This window comes from Oncorhynchus mykiss, chromosome 2, assembly GCF_013265735.2.
Source record: "Oncorhynchus mykiss isolate Arlee chromosome 2, USDA_OmykA_1.1, whole genome shotgun sequence".
Taxonomy (NCBI): Eukaryota; Metazoa; Chordata; class Actinopteri; order Salmoniformes; family Salmonidae; genus Oncorhynchus; species Oncorhynchus mykiss.
Genome location: NC_048566.1, coordinates 16,020,181 through 16,039,565, shown reverse-complemented (window position 1 = coordinate 16,039,565; position 19,385 = coordinate 16,020,181). Strand labels below are relative to the sequence as shown.

Sequence of the window (19,385 nt, the reverse complement as noted above, 5' to 3'; positions counted from 1 at the left end):
AGTGCAGTACTGTAGTTTATGTATAGTGCAGCAGTACTGTAGTTTATGCAAAGTGCAGTACTGTAGTTTATGCATAGTGCAGTACTGTAGTTTATGCATAGTGCAGTACTGTAGTTTATGTATAGTGCAGTACTGTAGCTTATGCATAGTGCAGTACTGTAGTTTATGTATAGTGCAGTACTGTAGTTTATGCATAGTGCAGTACTGTAGTTTATGCATAGTGCAGTACTGTAGTTTATGCATAGTGCAGTACTGTAGTTTATGTATAGTGCAGTACTGTAGTTTATGCATAGTGCAGTACTGTAGTTTATGCATAGTGCAGTACTGTAGTTTATGCATAGTGCAGTACTGTAGTTTATGCATAGTGCAGTACTGTAGTTTATGCATAGTGCAGCAGTACAGTAGTTTATGTATAGTGCAGCAGTACTGTAGTTTATGCATAGTGCAGTACTGTAGTTTATGCATAGTGCAGCAGTACTGTAGTTTATGCATAGTGCAGTATTGTAGTTTATGCATAGTGCAGCAGTACTGTAGTTTATGCATAGTGCAGCAGTACTGTAGTTTATGCATAGTGCAGCAGTACTGTAGTTTATGCATAGTGCAGTACTGTAGTTTATGCATAGTGCAGCAGTACTGTAGTTTATGCATAGTGCAGCAGTACTGTAGTTTATGCATAGTGCAGCAGTACTGTAGTTTATGCATAGTGCAGTATTGTAGTTTATGCATAGTGCAGCAGTATTGTAGTTTATGTATAGTGCAGCAGTACTGTAGTTTATGCATAGTGCAGCAGTACTGTAGTTTATGCATAGTGCAGTATTGTAGTTTATGCATAGTGCAGCAGTACTGTAGTTTATGTATAGTGCAGCAGTACTGTAGTTTATGCATAGTGCAGTACTGTAGTTTATGCATGGTGCAGTACTGTAGTTTATGCATAGTGCAGTACTGTAGTTTATGCAAAGTGCAGTACTGTAGTTTATGTATAGTGCAGTACTGTAGTTTATGCATAGTGCAGCAGTACTGTAGTTTATGCATAGTGCAGTACTGTAGTTTATGCATAGTGCAGTACTGTAGTTTATGCATAGTGCAGTACTGTAGTTTATGCATAGTGCAGTACTGTAGCTTATGTATAGTGCAGTACTGTAGCTTATGCAAAGTGCAGTACTGTAGTTTATGTATAGTGTAGTACTGTAGTTTATGCATAGTGCAGCAGTACTGTAGCTTATGCATAGTGCAGTACTGTAGTTTATGCATAGTGCAGTACTGTAGTTTATGCATAGTGCAGTACTGTAGTTTATGTATAGTGCAGTACTGTAGTTTATGCATAGTGCAGCAGTACTGTAGTTTATGCAAAGTGCAGTACTGTAGTTTATGCATAGTGCAGTACTGCAGCTTATGCAAAGTGCAGTACTGTAGTTTATGCAAAGTGCAGTACTGTAGTTTATGTATAGTGTAGTACTGTAGTTCATGCATAGTGCAATACTGTAGTTTGTGTATAGTGTACTACTGTAGTTTATGCATAGTGCAATACTGTAGTTTGTGTATAGTGTACTACTGTAGTTTATGCATAGTGCAATACTGTAGTTTGTGTATAGTGTACTACTGTAGTTTATGCATAGTGCAATACTGTAGTTTGTGTATAGTGTACTACTGTAGTTTATGCATAGTGCAATACTGTAGTTTGTGTATAGTGTACTACTGTAGTTTATGCAAAGTGCAGTACTGTAGTTTATGCATAGTGCAGTACTGTAGCTTATGCATAGTGAATGTCTGCCCCCTGTTGGTGAGTAAAATGATAGACCAAGTGCTGGGAGAAAAGGCACATGAAGCCATAACACTTGGGCATGTTCCCCTTTTACAGTTGAAGGCTATTAAAGAAATGAGCAACTTATGTTCTTGGGGGAGAAATGTAACCCACACCACTAGAATTGAGGTGTATCTCAAATGTCCATGAAAACAATGTCATAAGATATCACCATCAGTCTATAATCTCTCTGGTCCAGTGGTACCACTTTAATGGAATGGCAGCTGCAGTATGTATTACAATGCACAGAGGATAGATCAGGGAGTCCATGAAAACATAAAGCAGCCTGTTCAGCACTATTATCAGGCCATAGTAATGGCTGGGATGGAATGGTATTAAACAAATCAAACACCTGATTTTTCATGTTAGTTACTGTTCAGTTCTATCCATTATCTCCTCACCAGCCTCCTCTGGTCTCAATCATACACACAACTCATTAGATTCAAACACACTTCTGAAGCTGTTCACATTTGATTGGAGGAACATTGTGCTACAATCATCCATAAATCTCTAGCCTGGTCCCACATCTGTAGGTGCTTTAGATAACTCCACCGACGATTCATATGAGCCTGGGTACCATACCAGTCCATTTCTGCTGTAAGAGAGAGTGGGGATTGGTTAAAGCAGAAACTGACTGGAACCCAGGTTTTATAGACAACTCACAATTCATTATGAATATATCAGACTGGAACCCAGGCTATATAGCCAACTCACACCTCATTAAGAATAGATCAGACTGGAACCCAGGCTTTATAGCCAACTCCCACCTCATTATGAATATATCAGACTGGAACCCAGGCTATATAGCCAACTCACACCTCATGAATATATCAGACTGGAACCCAGGCTATATAGCCAACTCGCACCTCATTATGAATATATCGGACTAGAACCCAAGCTACATAGCCAACTCGCACCTCATTATGAATATATCAGACTGGAACCCAGGCTACATAGCCAACTCACACCTCATTATGAATATATCGGACCAGAACCCAGGCTACATAGCCAACTCGCACCTCATTATGAATATATCGGACCAGAACCCAGGCTACATAGCCAACTCACACCTCATTATGAATATATCGGACTAGAACCCAGGCTACATAGCCAACTCACACCTCATTATGAATATATCGGACTAGAACCCAGGCTACATAGCCAACTCACACCTCATTATGAATATATCGGACTAGAACCCAAGCTACATAGCCAACTCACACCTCATTATGAATATATCGGACTAGAACCCAGGCTATATAGCCAACTCACACCTCATTATGAATATATCGGACTAGAACCCAGGCTATATAGGCAACTCACACCTCATTATGAATACATCGGACTAGAACCCAGGCTATATAGCCAACTCACACCTCATTATGAATATATCGGACTAGAACCCAAGCTACATAGCCAACTCACACCTCATTATGAATATATCAGACTGGAACCCAGGCTACATAGCCAACTCACACCTCATTATGAATATATCGGACTAGAACCCAGGCTATATAGCCAACTCACACCTCATGAATATATCGGACTAGAACCCAGGCTATATAGCCAACTCACACCTCATGAATATATCGGACTAGAACCCAGGCTACATAGCCAACTCACACCTCATTATGAATATATCGGACTAGAACCCAGGCTACATAGCCAACTCACACCTCATTAAGAATATATTATGGTTTTAGTATTCAACCATGCATACATACTAATTTAATTATTTAATTGTATTAAAATCATCCATTCAAGAAAAAGGGCACTTAACATGAACGCTTTATTCTAAATTATTATCTTTAAAAATGGAATACAAAAAAAGATTTCAGCAACAACAAAAAAACATTGACTCTAAAAAGTATAATCATTTTTATGCAGCAAATAGACAACCATCAGATGTGGTAACATGTTCATTTCCTTGTAACACTAGCCCTAAACCAGAGCAATATATATGTAAATACATGGCTCTGCCCTAAACAAGTGCTGGCAACAGGACAATAATACTGGAAATGTCTAGCAGTAATACTGGAATAATCCATAGTTCTTCTGTACTGTTCCAGCTCAACAGTGACTAACCGGATTCTACTAATCAGCCTGATTGGAGGTGTGTTAGTGCTAGGCGGGAACAAAAGCCTGCCCAGCCTGTACTGTAGCTCTCCAGGGCCATTGTGAGGAACGCTGGTCTGCTATAACGTTAGTCCATCAATAGCTTAGTTAGCAGATGATCACATTATAAACAAGTCTTACTCTAACACTGTGCATTAATGCAGCGTTTCCCAAACTCAGTCCTGGGGACCCCAAGAGATGTACGTTTCAGGTTCTGCTCTAGGACGACACAGCTCATTCAAATAATCAAAGCTTGATGATTAGTTGATTATTTGACTCAGTTGTGTAGTGCTAGGGCAAAACCCAAAACGTGCACCACTTCGGGTCCCCAGGACCAAGTTTGGGAAACACTGCATTAATGCATTCTGCATAGAAACTGCATGTAGCTTGTCTGGTCTCATCTCTTTTGCATAGCCCTACATGATGATCTACCTGCAAAGTCTGTGCAAAAGTTCACAACGATGTTTAACGTCAAATAAGCTTAAATCTAGTGCACTATTTATTATGTGAGATGCATGATAGATAGTAGGCAGTGTTTTTCCTCAGGACTAGTAGGGCAGCGTAATGTTACTGTCATTCCTATACTGCTGTGCTATGCTACTGTTAATCCTGCTGTGCTCCAGTCTTCCCAACTGTACCAAGTACCAACCCTACCAAGTCTCTTCTCTCTCTGCTGGCACTAACAAGTCTCTCACTAAACTAACTCACCAACCTCTTCTTTTACCACAAACCCCAGTATCTGTCACCTCCAGGAGCTCTACTTATCACTACCTTCACTTCCGTTTTATTGAACCTTTATTTAACTAGGCAAGTCAGTTAAGAACAAATTCTTATTTTCAGTGACGGCCTAGGAACAGTGGGTTAACTGCCTGTTCAGGGGCAGAACGACAGATTTGTTCTTTTCACTAGGCTATCTAATTTGGAAATAGAGAAGGAAAAGTGTCCAGTACTCGCAACAAAACAGATTTAAAGTAGTAGCAGAGAAGTTGTTGTAGTTTTCAGGTTGTTTTCTAGGGAGTTGTAAGTTCTCAGGGTTGTAGGGAGTTGCAGTTGTCAGAGGCAGCAAGTTGTCGGGAATTGTAGTTTCTTGTGTTATGCCATAGGAGATTGTAGTTCTCAGAATGTGCTTTCCAAGGTGTTGTACTTGTCTTTAAAGTTCTTGAGTTCCAGGAAGTGTTTTGGTCGTTTGGTGCGTTGCCCAGCTGACGGCAGGTATGTGACCTGGGAGGGGGGAGAGGAGGGGGTGGGCTCTGGGGTACTGGTCAAGTCTTTAGCTGCTAACTGGTGATGCTGGTCCAGACTAGTGGAACTGGAGTGGCTCTTCACACTGGGGAGAGAAGAATAACTACTTGTGTCAAACTTGAAAAACCTTCATTAAAACACATGAGTAGTGCTTAGATAAATGGCAGTGTGTCTATACTCACACAGAGGCCAGTTCGTTCAGGGCTTCCTTGTATTTGACAAACTCTGCTTCTCCAAACACCTTCAGACACAGAGAGACAGACAGGAGTTACGCACTATAGACTAGAGGTCGACCAATTAATCGGAATGGGCGATTAATTAGGGCCAATTTCAAGTTTTCATAACAATCGGTAACAAATCGGTAATCATGGCCGATTACATTACACTCCACGAGGAGACTGGGTGGCAGGCTGACTACCTGTTATGCGAGTGCAGCAAGGAGCCAAGGTAAGGTGCTAGCTAGCATTAAACCTATCTTATAAAAAACAATCAATCTTAACATAATCACTAGTTAACTACATATGGTTGATGATATTACTAGTTTATCTAGCTTGTCCTGCGTTGCATATAATCGATGTGGTGCCTGTTCATTTATCATTGAATCACAGCCTACTTCGCCAAACGGGTGATTTAACAAGCGCATTCGTGGAAAAAGCACTGTCGTTGCACCAATGTGTACCTAACCATAAACATCAACGCCTTTCTTAAAATCAATACACAAGTATATATTTTTAAACCTGCATATTTAGTTAATATTGCCTGCTAACATGAATTTTGCAGAACTTGCGTTCTGTGCAACAGAGTCAGGGTATATGCAGCAGTTTGGGCCGCCTGGCTCGTTGAGAACTGTAAAGACTATTTCTTCCTAACAAAGACAGCCAACTTCGCCAAACGGGGGATGATTTAACAAAAGCGCAATCGTTGCACGAATGTACCTATCCATAAACATCAATGCCTTTCTTAAAATCAATACACAGAAGTATATATTTTAAAACCTGCATATTTAGCTAAAAGAAATTCATGTTAGCAAGCAATATTAACTAGGGAAAATTGTGTCACTTGCGTTCATTGCACACAGAGTCAGGGTATATGCAGCAGTTTGGGCCGCCTGTTATGACATAACATTGAAAGTTGTGCAATGTAACAGGAATATTTAGACTTAGGGATGCCACCCGTTAGATAAAATACGGAACGGTTCCGTATTTCACTGAAATAATAAACATTTTGTTTTCGGTTTTGACCATATTAAATGACCTACGGCTTGTATTTCTGTGTGTTATTATGTTATAATTAAGTCTATGATTTGATATAGCAGGTAGGGGCGAGGAGAGGGACGAAAGCTATACTGTTACAGTGGCAATACTAAAGTGCCTATGAGAACATCCAATAGTCAAAGGTATATGAAATACAAATGCTATGGAGAGAAATAGTCCTATAATAACTACAACCTAAAACTTCTTACCTGGGAATATTGAAGTCTCATGTTAAAAGGAACCACCAGCTTTCATATGTTCTGAGCAAGGAACTTAAACGTTAGCTTTTTTACATGGCACATATTGCACTTTTACTTTCTTCTCCAACACTTTGTTTTTGCATTATTTAAACCATTATTTAAACCATTATTTAAACCATTATTTAAACCAAATTAAACATAATATAATACATCAATAAAATCAATTTACTAAGTTAAAATAAAAGTGTTGTTTTTGTTCATTCAGTAGTGTTGTAATTGTCATTATTACAAATATATAAATATCTGCCGATTAATCAGTATCGGCTTTTCTTTAGTCCTCCAATAATAAGTATCGGCGTTGAAAAATCATAATCGGTCGACCTCTAATCCCAACTCATTTTTACAGATGCATTATAAGCTCAAAAATTACAATAACCGTGTCCATTTGCATGACAATTAATCATAACCCAAAATGCCTTGGTCATTACAACTCCAGTGTGTGTACAGTTCAGCTCGTCACTTAGCACATCCCTCGCCCTAAGACAGACATCCAAAGCATGCCATTGAAAAAGCCCCCCGTCACTGTACATTAGTGCAGACGACCGTAACACGCGCACACAGTCACACACACACACAGTTACACGCACTTCCTAATGGCCAAGTAGTGGTGAAGAGGTCCCAAAGCCAGCTACAAGTCAGGTGTTTCAGACAGAAGAGAACAGAAAGCCAGGTACAAGTCAGGAGTTTCAGACAGAAGAGAACAGAAAGCCAGCTACAAGTCAGGTGTTTCAGACAGAAGACAACAGAAAGCCAGCTACAAGTCAGGTCTTTCAGACAGAGGACAACAGAAAGCCAGCTACAAGTCAGGTGTTTCAGAAAGGGGACAACAGAAAGCCAGGTACAAGTCAGGTATTTCAGACAGAAGACAACAGAAAGCCAGCTACAAGTCAGGAGTTTCAGACAGAAGAGAACAGAAAGCCAGCTACAAGTCAGGTGTTTCAGACAGAGGACAACAGAAAGCCAGCTACAAGTCAGGTGTTTCAGACAGAAGACAACAGAAAGCCAGCTACAAGTCAGGTGTTTCAGACAGAAGAGAACAGAAAGCCAGCTACAAGTCAGGTGTTTCAGACAGAAGAGAACAGAAAGCCAGCTACAAGTCAGGTCTTTCAGACAGAAGACAACAGAAAGCCAGCTACAAGTCAGGTGTTTCAGACAGAAGAGAACAGAAAGCCAGCTACAAGTCAGGTCTTTCAGACAGAGGACAACAGAAAGCCAACACTTTGTTTTGGCATTATTTAAACCAAATTCAACATGTTTCATTATTTATTTGAGGTTAAATTGATTTGATTGATGCATTATATAAAGTTAAAATAAGTGTTCATTCAGTATTGTTGTAATTGTCATTATTACAAATTAATTAATTAATTTTAAAAAATAAAAATTGTCAGATTAATCGGTATCTGCTTTTTTTGGGCCTCCAATAATCGGTATCAGCGTTGAAAAATCATATTCGGTCGACCTCTACTATAGACCACTCAGTACTGAGTGGCAGACACAATGTCATGTGGAGACACAGGCATCTTTCTCTCCCCCAGATAAAATAAAGAGAGACACACACTGACCCCGGTGCCGTGGCGAGCGTTGTGGTAGCCCTCCAGCAGTGTGTCTATGAGGGAACTACGGCTGCTGCAGAACAGGGAATGGGAACTCCTCAGATCTAGAAGCCAGGCGCGGAATCTCCTCCCTGTCACAGCTGTGGGAGTCCCTCCCAACTCACTGAACGGAATATCTGACAGGAGATGAGAAGATGTTTTATGATCAAATTGGAGTTCTGGATCTAGAGGTCGAAGGCCACTGATTTATAAGGTAGTACAGTAGGTGAAGAGGATGTGCAGCATTATAAACTGGGTGGTTGGAGCCCTGCATGCTGATTGGCTGAAAGCCATGGTATACCACAGGTATGACAAAACATGTATTTTTACTGTTCTAATTACATTGGTGACCTGTTTATAATAGCAATAGGGCACCTCGGGGGTTTGTGGTATATGGCCAACATACCACAGCTAAGGGTTGTATCCATGCACTCCGCGTTGCGTCGTGCAGAAGAACAGCACTTATTGCTTGAGTATACCATAGTCACAACATAATGCCCCAGCAGGGGGTGCTGTTGGACTGGGATGATGACAGTGAGATGTACAGGTCAGGGTGAAACAACAGGAGAAGACTTACCAGAGTCTCTTATGGCATCTAGTGCCCTCATTCTGTATAGGTAGTCATAGCAACCTGAAAAACACACACATAGATCATCTTTTTTAGTTTACAGAGGGCTACTGTAGCTGTAGAATGGGTAGAAAATATATCTACATGATGTATGTGTATGTGTTCTCTCACCGCCACTCTGCAGTCTGTCGTCCTGTTCAGACAGCAGGCGTGGCTCAAAGCGGATCTCCTGAACCTTGGACAGACCACAGTCTATCTCCTGTCTCAGCTCCTAAAGGACACAGGAAGGAGAGAAAATTAACACGTGTATAGAAAAATCCTGTTAAAAATAAGTCAGACTGAGTGTGTGTGTGTGTCTTACCTTTGGAGCGTTGTGGCCCAGGGGTACATGTGGTCCTCTACGAGACTTCATGGCGAAGCGCATGATCTGCCTCTTCACAAAGATGAACAGCAGCACAAACACCTAGAAACACAGACCTCTGTACATTAGAGACATCAACCTATCCAGAGGAGTATGTCCTAGAAGAGACATCCACCTATCCAGAGGAGTATGTTCTAGAAGAGACATCAACCTATCCAGAGGAGTATGTTCTAGAAGAAGACATCAACCTATCCAGAGGAGTATGTTCTAGAAGAGACATCAACCTATCCAGAGGAGTATGTTCTAGAAGAGACATCAACCTATCCAGAGGAGTATGTTCTAGAAGAGACATCAACCTATCCAGAGGAGTATGTTCTAGAAGAGACATCCACCTATCCAGAGGAGTATGTTCTAGAAGAGACATCAACCTATCCAGAGGAGTATGTCCTAGAAGAGACATCAACCTATCCAGAGGAGTATGTCCTGGAAGAGACATCAACCTATCCAGAGGAGTATGTCCTAGAAGAGACATCAACCTATCCAGAGGAGTATGTTCTAGAAGAGACATCAACCTATCCAGAGGAGTATGTTCTAGAAGAGACATCAACCTATCCAGAGGACTATGTTCTAGAAGAGACATCAACCTATCCAGAGGAGTATGTCCTAGAAGAGACATCAACCTATCCAGAGGACTATGTTCTAGAAGAGACATCAACCTATCCAGAGGAGTATGTTCTAGAAGAAGACATCAACCTATCCAGAGGAGTATGTTCTAGAAGAGACATCAACCTATCCAGAGGAGTATGTTCTAGAAGAGACATCAACCTATCCAGAGGAGTATGTTCTAGAAGAGACATCAACCTATCCAGAGGAGTATGTTCTAGAAGAGACATCAACCTATCCAGAGGAGTATGTCCTAGAAGAGACATCAACCTAACCAGAGGAGTATGTTCTAGAAGAGACATCAACCTATCCAGAGGAGTATGTTCTAGAAGAGACATCAACCTATCCAGAGGAGTATGTTCTAGAAGAGACATCAACCTATCCAGAGGACTATGTTCTAGAAGAGACATCAACCTATCCAGAGGAGTATGTCCTAGAAGAGACATCAACCTATCCAGAGGACTATGTTCTAGAAGAGACATCAACCTCTCCAGAGGAGTATGTTCTAGAAGAGACATCAACCTATCCAGAGGAGTATGTTCTAGAAGAGAGATCAACCTATCCAGAGGAGTATGTTCTAGAAGAGAGATCAACCTATCCAGAGGAGTACAGTGCCTTGCGAAAGTATTCGGCCCCCTTGAACTTTGCGACCTTTTGCCACATTTCAGGCTTCAAACATAAAGATATAAAACTGTATTTTTTTGTGAAGAATCAACAACAAATGGGACACAATCATGAAGTGGAACGACCTTTATTGGATATTTCAAACTTTTTTAACAAATCAAAAACTGAAAAATTGGGCTTGCAAAATTATTCAGCCCCTTTACTTTCAGTGCAGCAAACTCTCTCCAGAAGTTCAGTGAGGATCTCTGAATGATCCAATGTTGACCTAAATGACTAATGATGATAAATACAATCCACCTGTGTGTAATCAAGTCTCCGTATAAATGCACCTGCACTGTGATAGTCTCAGAGGTCCGTTAAAAGCGCAGAGAGCATCATGAAGAACAAAGAACACACCAGGCATGTCCGAGATACTGTTGTGAAGAAGTTTAAAGCCGGATTTGGATACAAAAATATTTCCCAAGCTTTAAACATCCCAAGGAGCACTGTGCAAGCGATAATATTGAATTGGAAGGAGTATCAGACCACTGCAAATCTACCAAGACCTGGCCGTCCCTCTAAACTTTCAGCTCATACAAGGAGAAGACTGATCAGAGATGCAGCCAAGAGGCCCATGATCACTCTGGAGGAACTGCAGAGATCTACAGCTGAGGTGGGAGACTCTGTCCATAGGACAACAATCAGTCGTATATTGCACAAATCTGGCCTTTATGGAAGAGTGGCAAGAAGAAAGCCATTTCTTAAAGATATCCATAAAAAGTGTTGTTTAAAGTTTGCCACAAGCCACCTGGGAGACACACCAAACATGTGGAAGAAGGTGCTCTGGTCAGATGAAACCAAAATTGAACTTTTTGGCAACAATGCAAAACGTTATGTTTGGCGTAAAAGCAACACTCTGAACACACCATCCCCACTGTCAAACATGGTGGTGGCAGCATCATGGTTTGGGCCTGCTTTTCTTCAGCAGGGACAGGGAAGATGGTTAAAATTGATGGGAAGATGGATGGAGCCAAATACAGGACCATTCTGGAAGAAAACCTGATGGAGTCTGCAAAAGACCTGAGACTGGGACGGAGATTTGTCTTCCAACAAGACAATGATCCAAAACATAAAGCAAAATCTACAATGGAATGGTTCAAAAATAAACATATCCAGGTGTTAGAATGGCCAAGTCAAAGTCCAGACCTGAATCCAATTGAGAATCTGTGGAAAGAACTGAAAACTGCTGTTCACAAATGCTCTCCATCTAACCTCACTGAGCTCGAGCTGTTTTGCAAGGAGGAATGGGAAAAAATTTCAGTCTCTCGATGTGCAAAACTGATAGAGACATACCCCAAGCGACTTACAGCTGTAATCGCAGCAAAAGGTGGCGCTACAAAGTATTAACTTAAGGGGGCTGAATAATTTTGCACACCCAATTTTTCAGTTTTTGATTTGTTAAAAAAGTTTGAAATATCCAATAAATGTCGCTCCACTTCATGATTGTGTCCCACTTGTTGTTGATTCTTCACAAAAAAATACAGTTTTATATCTTTATGTTTGAAGCCTGAAATGTGGCAAAAGGTCGCAAAGTTCAAGGGGGCCGAATACTTTCGCAAGGCACTGTATGTTCTAGAAGAGACATCAACCTATCCAGAGGAGTATGTTCTAGAAGAGAGATCAACCTATCCATAGGAGTATGTTCTAGAAGAAGACATCAACCTATCCAGAGGAGTATGTTCTAGAAGAAGACATCAACCTATCCAGAGGAGTATGTTCTAGAAGAAGACATCAACCTATCCAGAGGAGTATGTCCTAGAAGAAGACATCAACCTATCCAGAGGAGTATGTTCTAGAAGAAGACATCAACCTATCCAGAGGAGTATGTCATAGAAGAGACATCAACCTATCCGGAGGAGTATGTTCTAGAAGAAGACATCAACCTATCCAGAGGAGTATGTTCTAGAAGAAGACATCAACCTATCCAGAGGAGTATGTTCTAGAAGAAGACATCAACCTATCCAGAGGAGTATGTCCTAGAAGAGACATCAACCTATCCAGAGGAGTATGTTCTAGAAGAAGACATCAACCTATCCAGAGGAGTATGTTCTAGAAGAGACATCAACCTATCCAGAGGAGTATGTTCTGGAAGAGACATCAACCTATCCAGAGGAGTATGTTCTAGAAGAGAGATCAACCTATCCAGAGGAGTATGTTCTAGAAGAGACATCAACCTATCCAGAGGAGTATGTTCTGGAAGAGACATCAACCTATCCAGAGGAGTATGTCCTAGAAGAGACATCAACCTATCCAGAGGAGTATGTTCTGGAAGAGACATCAACCTATCCAGAGGAGTATGTTCTAGAAGAGAGATCAACCTATCCAGAGGAGTATGTTCTAGAAGAGACATCAACCTATCCAGAGGAGTATGTTCTGGAAGAGACATCAAACTATCCAGAGGAGTATGTCCTAGAAGAGACATCAACCTATCCAGAGGAGTATGTTCTGGAAGAGACATCAACCTATCCAGAGGAGTATGTTCTAGAAGAGAGATCAACCTATCCAGAGGAGTATGTTCTAGAAGAGACATCAACCTATCCAGAGGAGTATGTTCTGGAAGAGACATCAACCTATCCAGAGGAGTATGTTCTAGAAGAGAGATCAACCTATCCAGAGGAGTATGTTCTAGAAGAGACATCAACCTATCCAGAGGAGTATGTTCTGGAAGAGACATCAACCTATCCAGAGGAGTATGTTCTAGAAGAGACATCAACCTATCCAGAGGAGTATGTTCTAGAAGAAGACATCAACCTATCCAGAGGAGTATGTTCTAGAAGAGACATCAACCTATCCAGAGGAGTATGTTCTAGAAGAGACATCAACCTATCCAGAGGAGTATGTTCTAGAAGAGACATCAACCTATCCAGAGGAGTATGTTCTAGAAGAGACATCAACCTATCCAGAGGAGTATGTTCTAGAAGAGACATCAACCTATCCAGAGGAGTATGTCCTAGAAGAGACATCAACCTATCCAGAGGAGTATGTTCTAGAAGGGGGTGACACAATATAGAATTTGACAAGGCAAGATATACACTGTACAAAAATATAAATGCAACATGTAAAATGTTGGTCCCATGTTTCATGAGCTGAAATAAAACACCACAGAAATGTTCCATAAGCACAAAAATATTTGTGTACAAATTTGTTTACGACCCTGTTAGTGAGCATTTCTCCTTTGCCAATATAATCCATCCACCTGACAGGTGTGGCATATGAAGAAGCTGATTAAATAGCATGATCATTACAGTTGCACCTTGTGCTGAGGACAATAAAAGGCCACTCCAAAATGTGCCATTTTGTCACACAACACAATGCCACAGGTGTCAAGTTGAGGGAGCGTGAAATTGGCATGCTGACTGCACGATTGTCCACCAGAGCTGTTGCCAGATAATGTAATGTTAATTTCTCTACCATGAGCCACTTCCAACGTCTTTTTGGCAGTAACCGGCATCACAACCGCAGACCACCTGGAAGGCGTTGTGTGGGCCAGCGGTTTGCTGATGTCAACGTTGTGAATAGACTGCCCCATGGTGGCAGTGGGGTTATGGTATGAGCAGGCATCCTTTTTTAGTAACCTTTCGGTTACTGGCCCAACGTTCTAACCACGGACAATGAACACAATTGCATTATATTGAATGCACAGCGATACCGTGACAAGATCCTGAGGCCCATTGTTGTGTCATTCATCCACCACCATCACCTCATGTTTCAGCATGATAATGCACAGCACCATGTCGCATGGATCTGTACACACATCCTGGAGGCTAAACATGTCCCAGTTCTTCCATGGCCTGCATACTCACCAGACATATCACCATGTTTGGATGCTCTGGATCGATGTGCACGATGTGTTCCAGTTCCCGTCAATATCCTGCAACTTCGTTCAGCCATTAAAGTGAAGTGGGACAACATTCCAAAGGCCACAATCAACAGTGTCGCTCTGCATGAGGCAAATGGTGGTCACATCAGATACTGACTGGTTTTCTGATCCACGCCACTACATATTTTAAAAGGTATTTGTGACCAACAGATGTATATCTGTATTCCCAGTCATGTGAAATCCATAGATTAGGGCCTATTGAATATATTTCAATTGACAGATTTCCATATATGAACTGTAACTCAGTCAAATCTTTGAAATTGTTGCGTTTATATTTTTGTTCAGCATACACTGACACAGCTTGCATGTACTGTAACCGGGTGGAGGGGCCTCCATAAAGTCAACTACAGTAATCATATGATTTGTAACTGTCATCTTATTGGTCCCTTTGAATTATTGTTTATGATTAGTTGCAGGTATCACTCTGGAGAATGTACTTCCACTTGGGGGTATTCATTAGTCGGATTCCGTTGCAAAACGTTTTGAACCTAAAATCTCACGTAAACCCTGTCCACAACAGATACATTCTTAGTTCACCCAAATTACAAAATGACATTTTGGTGTCAATACCCTGTAAGCAGTCTATGGTATGACCGAAATCAATGCTTTAGTTAAGTTTCCCTGGCACTGTTTCCAAATACATTTGTGACATAAATATCATTTAGCATGTTCAAATCATCTAGAAGTGACTTTGATGAGCTTCAGAACCATTTTGAGATAGTTTCGGATGATGCGCAAAAAAATGCTAACATCGGTCCCATGACTTGAATGGGGTTTGTGCCACAAATACTAAAAGGTTAGCATTTGGAAACAAAACCAAAGCAAGGGAAACAAAACCAAGGCGTGGATTGCTGTCATACCTTACAGGGTAAGGAAACCAATGTGTCATTGTGTAATTTGGGTAAATTATCCCTTTAATAAAAGCTAGCTATATTTTACTGTGTTGTGTGCTTTCCGTACAAGTGCCCAGTTCGTCTTCATTGCCTGTCATATAACCTGTTTATTGTTATACCTTGATTGACACTTCTGCTGTGTTACCTGTCTCTATACTGTAGCTAGCAAGCTAATTCCATTACACAGGAGTCCTGAGAAACGCAACAGCTAGCTAGTTTTGTCAAGCATTCTTTATATTAAGGAAAAACACGAGAACACATTCATTTAAGACTTACTAGACTTCCGTAGGCCATAACAAGCACTACGTTGACGCTGGAGAGAGGAGAATCGGACCTCATGTTGAAAGTCTTCGTCAAAAGCTAAACTAGCGTAGAATCAACAGAACTCACTCATTGTTCCTTTCAGAATGTACACGAGTGACTGTAACATTAATTATCAAATCTCAGTTAATCCATTGGAAAATCTGTAACAACGAAGCTTTGACACTTCCCTGTTGGTGATATCGTTTGTTGACATCCGGGATTGTCACGTGATCTATTCCTTGCCTTCTGGTTTCGATGACGTAGGCGTAGCCTACAATGGTCCTTCACCGCCACCTGCTGTTCGACACCCCACGAAACACAGGCGCTCCTCTCCAATGAGTGAGTAGCAACCTCTATAGTGGTCTCCATTCTCTACGAACCAGTTAGTCGGTGAGAAACAAGAGCAGTATTACAATCTTCTCATGTGCCATGAACTGTTTAATGTCATTTGCAACTGCTAATTTGATAGGCCTGTAGTAGGCCTAATATTGCCTTTGTAAAGGGGTTATGGTTATCTTATCCTCTGAAGCCTACGGGAAATAGTAGGAATCTGTCAGTTCTCTATGAAGGCAATGTGAGTTGGTTGATGATTTACGATCCTATTTGTCCCAATAAACAGAGAAGCCATTCTTCTGGAGGAGACTGCGGTGGGAGGCTGAAAATATGTCTGGAGTTGCAGATGTGAACATTGGGATCTTTCCCTCACATAGCCAGACCAGCGCTACTCTGTCCAGCAAATATCTTCATTTACATTTTATATAGCACTAATAAAGCTGTACATGGGTGGAAACAGAAACTCTCCTTGTCCATTAACAATGTGTAGTACCCATCTTATTTCTCTGACTACAGTGTTTCCCCTATTGATTATTGCTTGGCTGGGTGGAAAATCCCTCAAAGCAAAACCCCGAGCCTCTGACACCAAAACATTCCATTTACAGCTAATGCTTTTGGGTAGTGGTCAACAGAGATGGTGCCTAGCCTATACAATGGCCTATACAAACATTGAACTGTCAAGCAAGCAAACCATTTATCTGAATTGGCATCTCCTGAAACTGAACTCTTTCTGCGTAAACATTATATTTTTCTATTTTTGTTTTTCTGTGATATATAGGTGACAAGTAAGTTTGCCTATGTGTTGTCATTGCATGGACTTTGGTCATTCATGATATAGATATAGGCTAATGTCACCATTCCATAGTCCATGATATCTTGGGGAGACTTTGAGATTGGCTCATTTGGCTGATACTGTATCTGCACACAGCCACGAGCCATCTGTCTGTACACTGTGACAGTCTAGTCCTCTACAACCCAAACCACTACCCTGCTTCTGTTATGCTACTGGCTGACTGCTACTGGCTGACTGCCACTGGATGACTGCCCCTGGCTGACTGCTACTGGCTGACTGCCCCTGGCTGACTGCTACTGGCTGACTGCCACTGGCTGACTGCTACTGGCTGACTGCTACTGGCTGACTGCCACTGGCTTACTGCCCCTGGCTGACTGCTACTGGCTGACTGCTACTGGTTGACTGCTACTGGCTGACTGCCCCTGGCTGACTGCCCCTGGCTGACTGCTCTTGGCTGACTGCTACTGGCTGACTGCCACTGGCTGACTGCTCTTGGCTGACTGCTACTGGCTGACTGCCACTGGCTGACTGCTACTGGCTGACTGTCTGTTACTGGTGGATTTAAGAGGTGATGGCTGTAACTTGTTGCTTCACTAGAGATTGCACAAACACATGTAAGTACTGTACCTTTCTTATTACAGATTATACATAAATGTTACAATGTTATATGTCACATGATCCGTCACAGGAAATGCTTACCTTCAAGCCCTTAACCAACAATTCAGATTTTTAAGTAAGCAAGAAAATATTTGCTATATATATATATATATATATATATATATATATATATATATATATATATATATATATATCATTAAAAAAAAGTAGCACAATAAAATAACAACAACGTGGCTATATACAGGGGGTGCCAGTACTGAGTCAATGTGCGAGGGTACAGGTTAGTCGAGGTAATTGAGGTAACATGTACATGTAGGTAGGAGTAAAGTGACTATGCATAGATACTAACAGCAAGCAGCAGCAGCCTAAAAAAGGGGGTCAATGAAAATAGTCTGAGTAGCCATTTGATTTACTGTTTAGCAGTCTCATGGCTTGGGGATAGAAGCTGTTATTTAGGAGACTTTTGGACTTTGACGCTCCAGTACCACTTGCCATGTGGTAGCAGAGAGAACAGTCTATGACTTCGGTGGTTAGAGTCTTTGACAATTTTTAGGGCCTTCCTCCTACACCGCCTGGTATATTTTTTTATTTAACTAGGCAAGTCAGTTAAGAACAAATTCTTATTTTACAATGATGGCCTACCCCGGCCAATCCCTCCCCTAATCTAATAGTGCGCCCTATGGGACTCCCGATCACAGCCGGTTGTGATACAGCCCGGGATCGAACCAGGGTCTGTAGTGATGCCTCTAACACTGAGATGCAGTGCCTTAGACTGCTGGATGGCAGAAAGATTAGCCACAGTGATGTACTGGGCCGTAAGCACTACCCTCTGTAGAGCCTTGCGGTTGGATGCCGAGCAGTTGCCATACCAAGCGATGATGCAACTAATCAGGATGCTCTCGATGGTGCAGCTGTAGAACTTTTTGAGGATCTGAGGACTCATGCCAAATCTTGTCTCCTGAATATATGAGTGAGTTAGTGAGCGAGCTGGTGACTGAGTAAGACAATGACTGAGTGAGTGAATGAGTGACTGAGTAAGACAGTGACTGAGTGAGACAGTGACTGAGTGAGACAGTGACTGAGTGAGACAGTGACTGAGTGAGACAGTGACTGATTGAGTGAATGTCTGCTCGCCCGCCTGCCTCTGTTTGTGTCTGTTTATATTCCCATGCAGTATAAACCGGTGTGGTTGTTCAGCTGCCCTCTCAGACCACATTCTGCTACTGAGAATAAACCATGCTGCCTTCACAGCCTTGGCAGTCTGAAACATCTAGAGGAAACAGAGGAATACTGCTAACGAGACAGTGTTCATGAAGGAGGAATACTGCTAACGAGACAGTGTTCATGAAGTAGGAATACTGCTAACGAGACAGTGGTCATGAAGGAGGAATACTGCTAACGAGACAGTGTTCATGAAGGAGGAATACTGCTAACGAGACAGTGGTCATAAAGGAAAGGAGACAAGGAAAAGATGCTGTTAGGGACACAGGACACTGTATATGTAAATGAAGGTGTGATACTGATGTCTCTACCGGTGGTGTGATGCTTCTTTGTTCCCTCAGGAAGGAAGTCTCTCAGCTCACGCTTCAGACGACAGAGCGGAACTGCTACAAGTCTGAGGTAAATGTTTTTTAACCCTAATTTTAAAGTCATTTTCAATATTTTCATATATTTCTTATAATGCAGATATTGTCCTGTCTAGAGCTGCCCTGTTTGAGGGCATCAACATGACACTGAACACACTGACAGATATATAATCAATATGTGGGAGTACCTTTAGACCTATTGACCTGTGCTATTGATAAGTTGATGTTATTTATCTCAGTCAGAGCCCTGAACTGGCCAACCCTCACATTGCCCCAAGACTCTCTCTGTCTTACCTATCTTTTAGACATCTCCAAAAAGTAACTCTCCCGGGGAAAAGGAGTGTTGAAAGTATAGGCTCATATGAGCTGTGTGGAGGTCTCCAAATGCAAGCCTTTGTTGATTCCCCATTACACAGGTAACCTGACTCAGCTTGGTCTCTGCTCATGTAATCTAACATTCT

At 41.6% G+C, this 19,385-nt stretch overlaps 1 protein-coding gene across 2 annotated transcripts; it reads right to left on the bottom strand.

Annotated features, from left to right (window-relative positions):
* Positions 1 to 3,576: 3,576 nt before the first annotated feature.
* LOC110536080 (protein C1orf43) lies at positions 3,577 to 15,818 on the bottom strand. Of its 2 annotated transcripts, none has more exons than XM_036939344.1 (7): positions 15,568 to 15,818; positions 9,193 to 9,294; positions 9,003 to 9,102; positions 8,841 to 8,894; positions 8,234 to 8,400; positions 5,341 to 5,399; positions 3,577 to 5,261 (listed from the first exon to the last, which is right to left on the bottom strand). In XM_036939344.1, the coding sequence occupies exons 1-7, from the start codon at positions 15,628 to 15,630 to the stop codon at positions 5,033 to 5,035; spliced, it is 774 nt and encodes a 257-aa protein (XP_036795239.1). In that variant the 5' UTR covers positions 15,631 to 15,818; the 3' UTR covers positions 3,577 to 5,032. The 2 variants fall into 2 exon arrangements, with proteins under 2 accessions (XP_036795239.1, XP_036795248.1); XM_036939353.1 differs by having other exon boundaries at positions 3,577 to 5,243; positions 15,568 to 15,817.
* Between the last annotated feature and the right edge of the window lie 3,567 nt (positions 15,819 to 19,385).